This window comes from Engystomops pustulosus, chromosome 2 (genome assembly GCF_040894005.1).
Source record: "Engystomops pustulosus chromosome 2, aEngPut4.maternal, whole genome shotgun sequence".
Lineage (NCBI taxonomy): Eukaryota > Metazoa > Chordata > Amphibia > Anura > Leptodactylidae > Engystomops > Engystomops pustulosus.
Window position 1 is genome coordinate 13,984,954 of NC_092412.1, and position 16,235 is coordinate 14,001,188.

General features: G+C 44.4%; 3 protein-coding genes across 7 annotated transcripts in view; 2 read left to right on the forward strand and 1 right to left on the reverse strand.

Annotated features, from left to right (window-relative positions):
• The window catches only part of LOC140119791 (uncharacterized), a 61,403-nt gene extending 51,301 nt beyond the window's left edge, over window positions 1-10,102 (forward strand). The window contains exons 5-6 of the mRNA XM_072139178.1: window positions 6,684-6,858; window positions 7,817-10,102. Coding sequence (XP_071995279.1) covers window positions 6,684-6,858; window positions 7,817-9,864 — 2,223 coding nt within the window. The 3' untranslated portion in view covers window positions 9,865-10,102. The remainder of the gene's footprint in view (window positions 1-6,683; window positions 6,859-7,816) is intronic.
• Window positions 1-16,235, reverse strand: part of LOC140119963 (uncharacterized) — a 1,020,783-nt gene that overhangs the window by 676,925 nt on the left and 327,623 nt on the right. The window lies entirely within an intron of this gene.
• LOC140119780 (uncharacterized) overlaps window positions 1-16,235 on the forward strand; it is a 272,257-nt gene that overhangs the window by 158,266 nt on the left and 97,756 nt on the right. For 2 of the 5 annotated variants that reach the window (XM_072139134.1, XM_072139129.1), the window contains 2 exons: window positions 4,926-5,087; window positions 5,172-5,295. In XM_072139134.1, the coding sequence (XP_071995235.1) occupies window positions 4,926-5,087; window positions 5,172-5,295 (286 nt within the window). The other 3 variants (XM_072139133.1, XM_072139130.1, XM_072139132.1) reach the window with 3 other exon arrangements.

A 16,235-nucleotide genomic window follows, 5' to 3' on the forward strand; every position in this document is an offset into this window, starting at 1 on the left:
AGTTTGGTTGGAGTTAAGCTTTGCACGGAGTCCTTACCTGAATGCTTCACTGGTCCTGGTATTTTTCCATCCTCCCCTGAAAGCTCTTGCGACCCATGTTCAGGGTTGCGTTCTCACCTGTGTCCTTCTCTGTGCTTCAGTGCTCCCACAGTATCACTCACCTGGCCGCCTTCCTGCTCCGGCATTCAGGGACGCGTGTCCCTGTTTCCTAGGGTGCATGTGCCAGCTCCCAAAGATTTAAAGGGCCAGCCATGGCCATTGATTGGCGCTGGCCATTCCCAGAATCCTTTATAACCCAGCCTCTCCCTGTACACTCTGCCGGATCTTTGTGCCTTATAGCCATTGAGAAAGCTTGTTCCTGATGCCCTGTGTTTACTCTGCAATTTCTTGCTGTGACCCCAATTCCGTTATTGAATCTGATCCCCTGCTGCCTGTACTGACCTACTGTTATGTCCCTGACTCTGATCCTGTGCTGCCTGTCTCTGTACTACGCCTTAGCGGACACGATATCGGGCGCAGGATCTAAGTGAATCGCGGCAGAGTGCATTTTCATCGGACAATGCACTTTCAGGGACCAGTAAGTAAATGTGCCCCATTGTATTTAAACATAGAGATTGTTCGGACGAATTTCTGAAGGTGTGCGGCCCCTGCTGTACCTCCACTGAAATGCTGCTTAAAATACATAGGGGCAGATTTATCAAGCTCTCTGAAAGTCAGAATATTCCTAGTTGCTCATGGCAACCAATCACAGCTCAGCTTTCATTTTACCAGTGCTCATGAATATTTTAAAGGGGAGCTGTGATTGGTTGCCATGAGCAACTAGAAATATTCTGACTTTCAGACAGCTTGATAAATCTGCCCCATAGTCTCAGACATAAAATGGGGTTAGAAAACCAAGAAAAAGGCTGGCACAGCGCTATTATGGAGAGAGTCTTCTGGTAAGTGCAAATTGTTTATTCCAAAAACTGTAAACGCGTTTCGGGCGGGACACCCTTCTTCAAGTACAAATGGAAATAGCTCTAAACGATATTAAAACAAATGCATAATACATAGTAAATATATGGGTAAAAAATTAATGAATAAATAAATAAATAAATGTATAAAATGGGGAGGTATTACAGCGAATAGGGGATATAAAAAGCAAATACTTCAAAAATATTCAATAACTATTTCTACAAGTCTACTTCAATGTATATTCCAATTTGGCACATGGCTCATAGAAACAGGGGATTGAATTTATAACATATACATATACATAATATACAAATATAAATATGAATATATATATATACACACACATAGATATACAAACATATATGAATATGCACGTACAACATATAAAAGTACATATCGATGGTTAAAAGTATATCATAAGCTACAGTGCCCGTACAATGCTTGACATGGTTTGTCTTGGTGCAAAAGGATGAGTGTTAAACTCAAATATTCTATGGCAATTGGTAAAGGCTCTGTGCGTTATGATGATGATAAAAAAAACTTTTTTTAGATGTCAATAAACATAAGTATAAAGAAATGACTTACAATCGTTGTGCGCTGGATACATTCAGTGCTGGAGCACCTAGGTACATGACACGTGGGGTGAATGAACACAAAAAAGGACCATGGGTATAGACTTAGGGAGATACCAGTGGGAAGAATATTTATGTATAGGTATCTATATAAATTAAAATGGACATAAAAAAACAAAACCTGACACGGAAAACAAAGGCAATAGTAGATAGAATATACCACCGTAGGAGCATAAAGGTGGAGTGGAATGAGGGTATACAATACACACAAGCTGTTAGTAGGATGTCATCTAGGATCTTCTAGTGTTTCATTTAGCCCATTGGGCATTAGTGTTTTGAGTTTAAATATCCAAAACATTTCGCGTTGTCTTAGCTTGTTGAATCTTTGGTGGCAGGTGTTATCGATTTGTTCTATAGGGGTGACACTAAAGTCATCTATGTTGCAGTCATGTAGGGTGGCTGCATGTCAAGGGAACCCTTTTTGAATGTTGGCCCTGTGGCTGTTTAAACGACTTTTAAGTGATTGGGTCGTTCTCCCTATGTACTGCAAACCGCAGGTACACTCCAAAAGGTATATCACAAAGGGTGAACTGCAATTTAAAAAGGTTTTTATAGGAAAGCATTCATTGGAACAAAATTCTTTTTTTCTATGTGTAATAGAATGACAACATTTACATAGGGCATGCCCACGTTTGAAAGATCCTTTTAGGGCCGGAAAAAAAGTTGTTTTGGGATTGCTGGCTTGACTATTAGTTTTTCTCAAGCGACTGGGTGCTAATGAATTGCGCAGTGTGGTATTTCGTCTAAAGGTAAATCTGGGGGTTTTAGTAAGGGATTTCCCCAGATGTGGGTCGTGGAGTAATATGTTCCAGTGTTTGTTGAAAATCTGTTTGATCTTAGATGAGTGTTTGGAGAATGTGGAGATAAAATTTGACGTGAAGTCATTCGATTTTGGCTCGTCTTTTTCAGTTTTATTGTTTGTTTTTTGTTTAGACAGTCTATCTGATTAAATGACTCTGCTTTGGTCCTTGAGTTTTGAATAATTTGTCTAGGGTAACCTTTGTCTTTAAATCTTCTGGCCAGTTGGTTTGATTGTTCAGAGAAATCATTATCTCTGGTACAGTTTCTTCTTAGTCTTTTGAACTGTCCATAGGGGACGTTTAACAGCCATTTTCGGAAGTGTGCACTAGAGAAATCTAAATAACTGTTGCTGTCTACTGATTTAAAAAACGTTCGGGTATTGAGTACGTTGTCTGAATTGGGAAAGATTTCAATATCCAAAAACTCTGCTTTGTCCAGAAAATATTTGACTGACTGTATACCGAGATTATGATCGATGTTAGTATACAAAGAACAAATATCCATGGTTAAAAAATGGTATGTATTTTGCCATGGATATTTTAGAGTGACATTAATGAAGTCAGTTGTGTCTTGGATGTGAGACTTCAAATTTAGAACATATTTTTGCAGAAAAAGGTCAATGTAATGCGATAGATTTCAAGTGATTGAGTTTATTCCCGCAATAATGGGTCGGCCAGGTGGGTTAGTGATACTTTTGTGAATTTTCGGCAAATAGTAAAACAACGGAGTATTTGGTTCATGAATTATTAGATAGGATAATTCGTTTTTGTTTAAAATGCCTTCGTTGAAACCTCTTTTCATAAAGGTTTCCAATTTTTTATTGAACGAATTTGTAGGATTGTGATCCATTTTCATATAAAATTCTGTGTCTGATAAAAGACGTGTAGCTTCTAAGATGTAAGACTCTCTGTCCAGAATGACAATCCCCCCCCACCCTTATCTGCCAATTTTATAACTATCTCTGAGTTTTTAGCCAAGTCGGTAAGAGCACGTCGTTCTCCTCTTGTGAGATTATCGTTCTTGGTAAGTGGTTGGGGGGTCCTACTCCTGTTGTTGGTTATACTTTTCAACTGGTTTTCTTTTTCTTTTTCAGAACTCATAAGTTTACTGATATCTGTGGTGACTAAGGTATAAAAGGTGTCAATGAAACCCCCTTTGTGGTAGGTGGGGTAAAATGTAGATCGAGGTTTTAAATCAGTATGTGTAAATGCTATTTCAGATGGTGTGGAGAGGGTTTCAGCCGTCCATACCCTCCCTCTCTATACATATCCCTTGGATATTTTAATTTCAATTTAATTTACATATTCCCATTTATCCTACGATAATACACGAGACGCCGTCCTCTTGTTTTGCCTCTCTTTTTGTTTTGTTTTCGTTTTAGTCTCAGACAGGCATTGCCTGGTCAATTTTATTTTGCATAATGTACCTGGTTTGCGACCGCTGTATGTTTGTTATCTGACCTCTATTTCAGCTTGGGTCTTTAAAGATGTGATAACTACATATGTGCTTGGAGGTTGTTATCCTGGGCTTTGCAATGCTCCCTCTTTCATTCAGCCGGTTTGGTTGGGGTGAGAGGTTTTTGGCTGCTTATTAGACATTCGCTACTGGATATCGAGACATTATCTGTATTCTACTATACTCTCCAGCTAAATGTATGGTTCATTGGAATGTTCTCTGTCATTTATGTGTCAATGAAAACTAGAATACTGTAAGATGTTCTTCCAAATTTAATTTATCCTCTGTCCTCCTAATTTTCGCTCAGATTCCTTACATACAGAAGCCTCACAGACAGAATTTCCATTGAAGGATGATGGTCCATGATAGAGACCAGATACATAAAAGGATCCTGGAGCTCACCCTGGAGATGATCTTCTTGATAACCGGAGAGGTGAGAGTCTCCCAGGACACGGCTCTTATCTCTAGGAATAACAGCGGGAAATGACTGGAGAGGTGAAGGATTCTTAGGATCTATGTAGTGATCAGTGTCTCCCCATACACAGGATTACACAGTAGTGAAGAAGTCGTCTGGTGAGTGTGTGACCCCCCGTGTGTCAGGAGGATGGACCCAGAGCCCCATCACCGAGCCTCCACCTCATTCACTGATACATGAGCAGAAGATCCTAGAACTTACCTCCAGGATCACTGAGCTGCTGAGCGGAGAGGTGAGCGCTGCCGGGAATGCTGGGACATTGTACAATAACACAAGGGAGGTGTCTGGGTGATGACTGTGTCATTGTGGGTGTCAGGTTCCTATAAGGTGTCAGGACGTCACTGTCTATTTCTCCATGGAGGAGTGGGAGTATATAGAAGGACACAAGGATCAGTACAAGGACATCATGATGGTGAAGGGTCCACCAGGAGTTGAGAAGGACAGAAACCAGATGGCGGCCAGGATCCTGGAGCTAACCCTGGAGATCATTCCCTGGATAAGAGGGGAGGTGAGTGACGCAGAGGACATCACCATTCTCACTATGAAATAATTCTAAATATGAAAGATTATCCGGTTCTATATATTGATCAGTGTTTCCTTATCTACAGGACTACACTTTAATGAAGAAGTCGTCTGGTGAGTGTGTGACCCCCCGTGTGTCAGGAGGATGGACCCAGAGCCCCATCACCGAGCCTCCACCTCATTCACTGATACATGAGCAGAAAATCCTAGAACTTACCTCCAGGATCACTGAGCTGCTGAGCGGAGAGGTGAGCGCTGCCGGGAATGCTGGGACATTGTACAATAACACAAGGGAGGTGTCTGGGTGATGACTGTGTCATTGTGGGTGTCAGGTTCCTATAAGATGTCAGGACGTCACTGTCTATTTCTCCATGGAGGAGTGGGAGTATATAGAAGGACACAAGGACCAGTACAAGGACATCATGATGGAGGACCACCAGCCCCTCACATCACCAGGTAAGAGGAGACCTTCCTGATTATAGAGGACAGAGCAGGTGTGAGGTCACCTCCTCCATCATCTCATCATCACATATAGACAATGTATCAGTCACTGTGTATATTTCCTATAGATGGATCCAGTCAGAGAAATCCACCAGAGAGATGTCCCAGTCCTGAATATTCTCAAGATTGTCCAGAGGATCATCAGGTAGATGGAGCTGAGATTCCCAGAAATCCTTTGTTGATTTATATAATTAAACTTTATACTAACCTCCTCCAGCAGCAGTGGGCGGAAGATCTATGACAGTGATGGAGAACCTTTTAGAGACCGAGTTCCCAAACTACAACATAGACCCGCTTATTTGTCGCAGAGTGCCAACACAGAAATTTAATTTGTGATTTATACTCCCTTCTCTGTCACAGTTTTCATTGATACCAGCACCTGAGGACACCAATAAAGCAGAAAGTAGTCCCAGGTAGAGCTGTCACTTTAAAATAGCTCTGTGCACAGCAAGTCCTGGGCTGTCTGGGACTGCAGGAAGGTACCTGGAGTCATATCTGGTGATGGCCCGAGTGCCCACAGAAAGGGCTCTGAGTGCCACCTCTGGCACCCGTGCCAAAGGTTAGCCATCACTGATCTATGGGATGATGTTGATGGTTACTGTGGTGGGTCAAAGCAATAGATGGTTTCTAGTTTTCATAAAGATTTTGGGAAAGAGCATCAGTTCAGAGCAGAATAATAGAATAAACTAGGACGTGGGGGCATATTTATCAGGACCTCTGCGCCACGATTATTGCTGGCACTTGAATGAGCGCCTGCGTATGATAAATATGCCCCTGGTGTCCAAGAGCACAGTCTGCACCACAGGACCGGATCACATTGGGGCACATATACTTACCCGGTCCAGCGAGTTCCCCGAAAATGCATTGTCCGACGATAAGGCACTCTGCGATTCACTAAGATTGTGCGCCCGATATCGCCCCATGTGTCGCTTCCTCGCTGAGGTCTGATGGAGTTCACCTTCTTCTTCCTGGTGCATGTAAGTGCTTGGTCTTGCGACACAATCTAAAACTTAAATCCCGCGCTCAGTCCGAATCAGTTGGATCGTCCGATGGCACCGCCCCCCAGTTGGATCGTCCGATGGCACCGCCCCCCCCCCCCCCGGTGCAAGAAATATAACACAGCTGCGCCACAATCCGATCGTGTTCAACACAATACCAGCGCAGACACCTGGTAAATACCTGTCACAGCTGCGTAAATCCCAAAAATGGTGAACAGACCGACTAAAGTGCGATCCGCGACCGTTAGTAAATAAGCCCCATTGTTTTATACAGTAATATAACGGTAACATTGAAGTTGACTTGTAAAATAATTGGATTAAAATTGATTCTGTCTCTTCCTGCAGGAGATTATTTCCTCTAAGTTCCCGCCTTCTGGAAGTTTTTGTCCATCACTTGGATATAAGATAATCTCTGGACACCTCTCCTTGTTTTCCCATGTCCCTCGTGTTGGATCTTTCCAGGAAAGTTGTGGTGGAAGGAGGAGCGGAGAGGAAATCCCCTCATCAGTGACAGAGGAGGGTAAGAGCCTTTCATGTATCTTGTGGGTTATTCTTCCCTTATACATTGCAGGGAGAGGTCACATCCAGGGGAGGAGATGGAGATGACATAGACACCGGCTCATCTGTCTCTGGTCTCCTCCTCCAGTCACATCCGTCTGTACCCACATGTTGTGTTACTATGAGGCTCCGAGGAATATTATTGGATGTTTCCTCTCCTCAGACATTTGAGGCTGGATATATAGTGACTGGAGGTTTATAAATGGAAGAACTGAATGAAATCCAGAAACTTCTCTCCTCCTGGTTATTATTACGATCACTGGGAAGAATTATTCCAGGATTTATCAGCAGCGCTAGAGTGAGGTGCAAGATGGGATAAAACCCTGAACAGATAATATAACAGAACCGGACCTGTAGGAACTTACATTTTTCAGCTAAAATTCCAATTTATCCCAGAATAAACCCCTTTTTTGTAGTATTTGACTCATTTTACAGTTTTTAGTGGATATTGAGGCAGAGTGATTGTTTTCCTTGTGGACTTATTTTCACTTAAAGGACAGTCCCTCCCAGGGAATAGATTGAAATTCTATCTCACTAAGCATGAAGTATACAGCTGGCCATGTACCTGGATGGTGGTTATGTTATAGGTGTCCTGTATATGTGGCTGAACGCGACTTCCTCCACTTATTTCAGCCATTTTCTAGGACTGTTAGGCTCTGGGGTGAGATGGGAATCTCTGGTTACACAATCCTCTTATGTCCTGGAAGTAGAACAATATCGTTTCTAAGGATTTGATGACTTCTGTTTAGTATTTGGTTGTTGGATTCTCATCAGATTATCTGACAATGTATTATATAAGCAATGAATATCTATGATGTTGGTAGTTTTTATCCATAGCCGACTGTATGTTACTGACACGTTGCTTCACTTCTGCCTGTAAAGGAAACTTCCAATATTGATTTCTTGACCATAATTTTCAGGAGACAAAAGTAAAGGAAGTTCCCGTGGACGTCCCCCCTCATCTCCTTGTGGGGAAGAAGAAGATAATCAGTCACATCTTTCCACGGAGGAGGGAAATCATGGAGATAAAAGAAAGTTTCCATGTGCAATACGGTTTACCCAGAAATCAAGTCATGATCAACACATAAAAATTCACACAGGGGAGAAGCCATTTTCATGTCCGGAATGTGGAAAATGTTTTAGGAATGAATCAATTCTTAAAAAACATCAGAGAACTCACAACCGAGGGGAAAAGCCGTTTTCATGTACTGAATGTAAAAAGTTTTTTAATAACAAATCAATTCTTTCTATACATCAGAGAAGTCACACAGAAGTGAAGCCATTTTCATGTACTGAATGTGGAAAGTGTTTTGTTGAAAAAAGAAATCTTTCTAGACATCAGGGAACTCACACAGGGGAGAAGCCATTTTCATGTTCAGAATGTCAAAAGTGTTTTACTCGGAAATCAGTTCTTGTTACACATCAGAGAATTCACACGGGAGAGAAGCCATTTTCATGTACTGAATGTAAAAAATGTTTTAGTAATAAAGAAGGTCTAATTCAACACCAGAGAATTCACACAGGCGTGGAGCCATTTCCATGTACTGAATGTGGAAAATGTTATAGTAAAAAACAAGATCTAGTTCAACATCAGAGAATTCACACAGGAGAGAAGCCATTTTCCTGTACTGAATGTGGCAAATGTTTTAGGGAAAAAGGAAAGCTTTCTATGCATCACAGAACTCACACAGGGGAGAAGCCATTTTCGTGTACTGAATGTGGAAAGTGTTTTGGAATGAAAGAAAGTCTTACTTACCACCTGAAAATTCACACAGGAGAAAAGCCATTTTCATGTACTGAATGTGGAAAGTGTTTTGTCGAAAAAGGAAAGCTTTCTAGACATCAGAGAACTCACACAGGGGAGAAACCATTTTCATGCACTGAATGTGGAAAGTGTTTTACTCGGAAATCAGTTCTTGTTACACATCAGAGAACTCACACAGGAGAGAAGCCATTTTTATGTACTGAATGTAAAAAATGTTTTAGTAAGAAAGAAGGTCTAATTAAACACCAGAGAATTCACACAGGTGTGAAGCCATTTTCATGTACTGAATGTGGAAAATGTTGTAGTACAAAAGAAGGTCTAATTAAACACCAGAGAATTCACACAGGAGACAAGCCATTTTCATGTACTAAATGTGGAAAATGTTGTAGTACAAAAGAAGGTCTAATTCAACACCAGAGAATTCACACAGGAGACAAGCCATTTTCATGTACTGAATGTGGAAAATGTTTTAGCAAAAAAAGAGATCTTTTTAGGCATCAGAGAACTCACACAGGGGAGAAACCGTTTTCATGTACTGAATGTGGCAAATGTTTTAGGGAAAAAGGAAAGCTTTCTATACATCACAGAACTCACACAGGAGAGAAGCCATTTTCATGTACTGAATGTGGAAAATGTTTTATGTACAAATCACTTCTTCTTGAACATCAGAGAGCTCACACAGGGGAGAAACCATTTTCATGTACTGAATGTACAAAATTTTTTAGTCATAAATCAGGTCTTGTTCAACATCAGAGAATGCACACAGGGGAGAAGCCATTTTCATGTACTGAATGTGGAAAATGTTTTAGTTCTAAACCAAGTCTTAATGAACATCAGAGAACTCACACAGGGGATAAGCCATTTTCATGTACTGAATGCACAAAACGTTTTAGTTATAAATCAGGTCTTGTTCAACATCAGAGAATCCACACAGGGGAGAAGCCATTTTCATGTTCTGAATGCACAAAACGTTTTAGTTATAAATCAAGTCTTGTTCAACATCAGAGAATCCACACAGGGGAGAAGCCATTTTCATGTACTGAATGTGGAAAACGTTTTAATGACAGATCAAGTTTTGTTAAACATCAGAGAATCCACACAGGGGAGAAGCCGATTTCATGTACTGAATGTGGAAAAGGTTTTCGTTCTAAATTAGGTCTTGTTGAACACAAGAGAAAACACACGGTGGAGAAGAGATGTTAATGTTTATTGTGTAATTAATGTCGTCAGTTTGCAGCTTGATTGTTGGACTTTTATCCATAAAACGACTTCTGCCTAGAGACGTGGGCAGCTGCCCTGGGCAGTCATCATGAAGAATGTTTCTATAAAGATCTGTTCCATAAAATTGTCCTATTGTATATGATCACGGTACAGATGGTTTCTTAGGTAACTTTTAAAAAAAAAAGTTTTTATTTTTGCAAGTTTTTCAAATTTTTAATGAGTACAATAAACGAAACAGAGTAAGAAGATTGCTGGCTGTGACTCATTCATCTCCACATTGCAAGAGTAGTAATGGACTTCAAGAAATAACAGTCAGGGTATTACATTGCTCGTACATTACATGGGGTGTATTACACAAGCTTCAAGAAGGAAAATAAGATATTGAAGCCAGTCCAGACACTAGACGACCAGACACTCACACACACACACCAGTACGCTCACTCTCCTTCGTTATGGTAATAGACGGAAACCAAAGAGACTTATAAAGCGGTATAGGGATTCGCACACCATCTAGAAGAGATGCGCTCAAATTTCTGGGGACACTTTCTGTTCACATACAGGGAGCGCTAGTTAGGAATCACACTGTTAATGAGCAGAATCCATTTCTTTAATGAGGGAGGGTCCTGTTTTTTATGTGTGTTTGTTTTTATCACATACAGAGATACAAGTGCAATCATATTATGGGGAACAAAAGCTTTTATGGACAGTTACAATGAGTTACTGCAGCGAGTCAGTATTTGCAGTGTTGTCCCTTCTTCTTCAGGACCTCTGCAATTCTCCCTGGCAGCTCTCAATCACCTTCTATACCAAATCCTGACTGATCGCCATCCATTCCTGCACAATCACTGCTGCATTGTGTCACAATTTGTTGGTTTTTGTTTGTCCACCGTCTCTTGATGATTGACCACAAGTTCTCAATGGGATTAAGATCTGGGGAGTTTCGAGGCCATGGACCCAAAATCTCTATGTTTTGTTCCCTGAGCCATTTAGTTATCACTAGAGATGAGCGAGCACTAAAATGCTTGGGTGCTCGTTATTCGAGACAAACTTTTCCCGATGCTCGAATAACGAGCCCCATTGAAGTCAATGGGAGACTGGAGCATTTTTCAAGGGGACCAAGGCTCTGCACAGGGAAGCTTGGCCAAACACCTGGGAACCTCAGAAAAAGATGGAAACACCACGGAAATGGACAGGAAACAGCAGGGGCAGCATGCATGGATGCCTCTGAGGCTGCTTAATCGCACCATTATGCCAAAATTATGGCCAACAGCATGGCCATGACAGAGTGACCGAATGAGGCTAGATAGCATCTAAAACATCCAATAATTGACCCTGGCACTATAGGGAACGGCATGCAGAGGCAGCGGCAGCAGCGGCAGGCTAGAGAGTGGCATGGCGACATACCCTAAATGGACTCAGGTTTCACTAAAGGAGGTGAGCAAGAAGCGCTGAAATGATTTCCTATGTGAACAAAAGGTTGACAGTATATTTAGTTGATAACACAGCATGGTGGCGACATAGTGACCAAGTTCCATAACGTATCTGGTGAAACACCCGAAAAATGAGCCTGACACAGCTTGTTTGATAAAGGGACGACATGTGGTGGCAGCCATGGAGACGACTTCCATGATTAAGAGCGACAGTATGGGGCATCCATATTGCGCTGCTATGATTGCAACTTCAGGTCTCCAGCATGGCGGCGACAGATGGGCCGAGTTCCACTATGTATCTGGTGAAACACCTGAAAATTCTTCCTGAGACAGCTCGTTTGATAAGGGGATGATGTGTGGTATTTCCTCTCGTGCTTCAGTGTCTGGGGTATAGAGAGTTGAAAGTTGCGCATGGAGACATTGGTGGACGCTGTGGAGGATCGTGGAGGCAAAATGGACAGGAAACAGCAGGGGCAGTATGCATGGATGCCTCTGAGGCTGCCTAATCTTGGGATGGAGCTGGCGGTCCACTGCCAGGCGAGCTTGTCCAAGCCCCTGTCTCTCGGCTCCTCCCCACCCAAAATGGGCCTGGGGGCCATAAGCGTTTACTTTGAAAAAATTATAATTTTCAAAGCAGGCGGGGTCGTTTGAATATTTCATCTAGGAATAATGGAATAGCATAGTGGTTCTATTTTTAATAGTTTTTTCGGAAATGGTTCCATGAATAAGAGCGACAGTATATTGCGCTGCTATGATTGCAACTTCAGGTCTCCAGCATGGCGACGACAGATGGGCCGAGTTCCATTATGTTTCTGGTGAAACACCTGAAAATTCTGCCTGACACAGCTCGTTTGCTAAGGGGACGATGTATGGAGGCAGTGAACTAGTAGTAGATTAAAGGTGCTGCAGTTAAAACTATGTTAGTTGAATCTTGGGATGGAGCTGACGGTCCGCTGCCAGGCGAGCTTTCTCCTGTCCAAGCCCCTGCCTCTCGGGTCCTCCCCACCCAAAATGGGCCTGGGGGCCAGAAGCGTTATAATTTTCAAAGCAGACGGGGGCTTCAACCAGCACTTCTAAAAACCTTTTGTATAAGATCCAGTGTAGTAGTGTTCTTATAAGTAATTGGCTTGGTTATGGCGGGTGAGGGGAATGTAAACAGATGCACAAGAAGCGCTGAAATAATATCGGTAAATTATAAAAGTTTGGCAGTATATTATGTGGATAACACAGCAGGGTGGCGACAAAGTTAACAAGTTTGATGTGGAAGCCATGAAAACAACCCAAAATTCTGCCTGACACAGCTCGTTTGCTAAGGGGACGATGTATGGAGGCAGCTATATGGACGACTTTTGGAGGCAGCTGTGGAGATGATGTGTGGAGGTAGCAATGGAGACAACGTGTGGAGGCAGCTATAAATATGACGAGTGGAGGCTGCTATGGAGACTATTAAATTTGGAGGAGGAGTGCATACATTATTCAGGTTGAGCTTCTTTCACCTGGTGGAGAATGGAAATCCTGAGAAATCCAGGCTTTATTCATCTTGATAAGCGTCAGCCTGTCAGCGCTGTCAGTCGACAGGCGTGTACGCTTATCGGTGATGATGCCACCAGGGCAGGCAAGAACCTCCAAGGCGTACAGCGCCAGTTCGTGCCACATGTCCAGCTTTGAAACCCAGTAGTTGTAGGGAGCTGTGTGATCATTTAGGACGATGGTATGGTCAGCTACGTACTCCCTCACCATATTTCTGTAAAGATCAGCCCTACTCTGCCGAGACTGGGGACAGGTGACAGTGTCTTGCTGGGGTGACATAAAACTAGCTGCCTGCTCGCCTACTCTCCCTCGCTACTTGTCCCGCAGAAGTACGCCCTCTGCCTCTAGCGCTGTCAGAAGGGAAATACTGTTTCAGCTTGTGCACCAGGGCCTGCTGGTATTCATGCATTCTCATACTCCTTTCCTCTCCAGGGATGAGAGTGGAAAGATTTTGCTTGTACCGTGGGTCCAGGAGAGTGAATACCCAGTAATCGGTGCTGGAATAAATTCTTTGAACGCGAGGGTCACAGGATAGGCAGCCTAGCATGAAATCTGCCATATGCGCCAGAGTCCCAACTCGCAAGAATTCACTCCCCTCACTGGCCTGACTGTCCATTTCCTCCTCCTCCAACTCCTCTTCTTCTGCCCATACACGCTGAACAGTGAAGGACTGAACAATGGTCCCCTCTTCTGTCTCGCCAACATTCTCCTCCTCTTCCTCCTCCTCCTCCTCCACCTCCTCCGATATGCGCTGAGAAACAGACCAGAGGGTGCTTTGGCCATCAACAAGGGAATCTTCTTCCCCCGTCTCTTGTGACGAGCGCAAAGCTTCCGACTTCATGCTCACCAGAGAGTTTTTCAACAGGCCAAGCAGCGGGATGGTGAGGCTGATGATGGCGGCATCCCCACTGACCATCTGTGTTGATTCCTCAAAGTTACTCAACACCTCACAGATATCAGACATCCACGTCCACTACTCATTGTAGACTTGAGGAAGCTGACTGACCTGACTACCAGTTCTGGTGGAAGTTGACATCTGGCAGTCTACAATCGCTCTGCGCTGCTGGTAAACTCTGGATAACATGGTAAATGTTGAATTCCACCTCGTGGGCACGTCGCACAACAGTCGGTGAGCGGGCAGTTGGAGGTGGCGCTGCGCTGCCCTGAGAGTGGCAGCATCTGTGCTGGACTTCCTGAAATGCGAACAGATGCGGCGCACCTTCGTGAGCAAATCAGACAGATTGGGGTATGTCTTGAGGAACCGCTGAACTATGAGATTTAACACATGGGCCAGGCATGTCACATGTGTCAGTCTGCCGAGTTGCAGAGCCACCACCAGCTTACGGCCGTTGTCACACACAACCATGCCTGGCTTCAGGTTCAGCGGTGCCAGCCACAGATCAGTCTGCACCGTGATGCCCTGTAATAGCTCTTGGGCGGTGTGCCTTTTTATCGCCTAGGCTCAGCAGTTTGAGCACCGCCTGCTGTCACTTAGCGACGGCACTGCTGCTGTGCCTAGAGCTACCAACTGATGCCCACGGATGGTAATTCGAAGGAGGAGGTGGAGGAGGGGTGGGAGGAGGAGGAGGCATAGTAGGCCTGAGAGACCTGGACCGAGGTAGGCCCCGCCTGGACCGTCGGCAGTATATGACCAGCCCCAGGGTCAGACTCGGTCCCAACCTCCACCAAGTTAACCCAATGTGCCGGCAGCGATCGATAGTGGCCCTGCCCGGCAGCACTCGTCCACGTGTCCGTGGTCAGGTGGACCTTGTCAGAAACGGCGTTGGTCAGGGCACGGATGATGTTGTCTGACACGTGCTGGTGCAGGGCTGGGACGGCACATCGGAAAAAGTAGTGGCGGCTGGGGACCGAATACCGAGGGGCGGCCGCCGCCATGAGGTTGCGAATGGCCTCGGTCTCTACCAGCCTATAGGGCAGCATCTCCAGGCTGAGTAATTTGGAGATGTGGACGTTGAGGGCTTGGGCGTGTGGGTGGGTTGCACTGTATTCCTCTTGCGCTCCAGTGCCTGGGGTATAGACAGCTGAACGCTGCGAATGGAGACATTGGTGGATGCTGTGGAGGATCGTGGAGGCGAAGGTGTGGTTTTTCGAACGGGAGGTGTTTGGGCCGGGGGTCCTGGGCAGGGGGCTGACTAGCAGAGGCAGCAGATGACACAGGGGAAGGAGTAGTGGTGTGCCCGGCCGGAGGTGAAGAGCCTTAGTTCCATTGAGTGGGGTGTTTAGCATTCATATGCCTGCGCATATTGGTGGTGGTTAAGCTGGTAGTGGTGGAACCCCTGCTGATCCTGGTGTGGCACAGGTTGCACACCACAGTCTGTCAGTCATCCGGTGTTTCTTTAAAGAACCTCCAGACTTCCGAAAATCTAGCCCTTGCCATGGAAGCTTCACTACGTGAAACATTTGGTGCTAATGCACTAGCTCTGGCCCTGCCTCTCCGTCTGGCCCCATCACTGCCTGTTCCAACCTGTTCTCGTCGAGGACTCGTCTCCATCTCAGAAGCACTGTGTTCACCCGGCCTATCAAGCCAGCTTGGGTCTGTCACCTCATCATCCTCCGATCCCTCAGTCTGCTCCCCCCTCGAACTTCCTGCCCTGACAACAACTTCGCCACTGTCTGACAACCGTGTCTCCTCATCGTCCGACACCTCTTTACACACTTCTTCCATTACGTCAACAATGTCATCATGACCCACAGACTGTGACCGGTGGAAAACCTGGGCATCGGGAAAGAGCTCAGCAGCAACCGGACAAGTGGTTTGTGACTCTGGGAAGGGTCCAGAAAACAGTTCCTCAGAGTATGCCAGTTCAAATGCCAAATTTTCCTAGGAGGGGGCAGACTGGGGGGAAGGAGGCTGAGGTGGAGGAGCTGGAGGAGTGCTGATTTCGGTGACATGGGTGGACTACGTGGAAGACTGACTGGTGGACAAATGGCTAGAAGCATTGTCCGCAATCCACAACATCACCTGTTCGCACTGTTCTGGCCTCAACAGTGCTCTACCATGAGTCCTAGTAACTTGAGACATGAACCTAAGGAGTGTAGCTCTGCGGCGTTCCCCTGCAGGTGGTGTCTCATCCCGCCCAGGACCACGGCCTCTGACCCCTGCAGTAGTTGGACGCCCACGCCCTCGTCCACTACCCCTAGCCCTCGGGTTCAAAATTTTCAAAATTAAAGTGTAAACTGTGAATTTTTTTTGTGTGTTTTTTTTTTTGTTTTTTTGTGTTTTTTTATTTTTGGTGTTTTTTTGTGTTTTTTTGTGTTTTTTTTGTGCTTGTTTTTTTTTTTAACAAAACGATCAGAAGAAATCACACAGCAACCACAGAAGATGATGATGATTGCTATGGCTAGTTTCTAACCTACACTGACAGCACACAA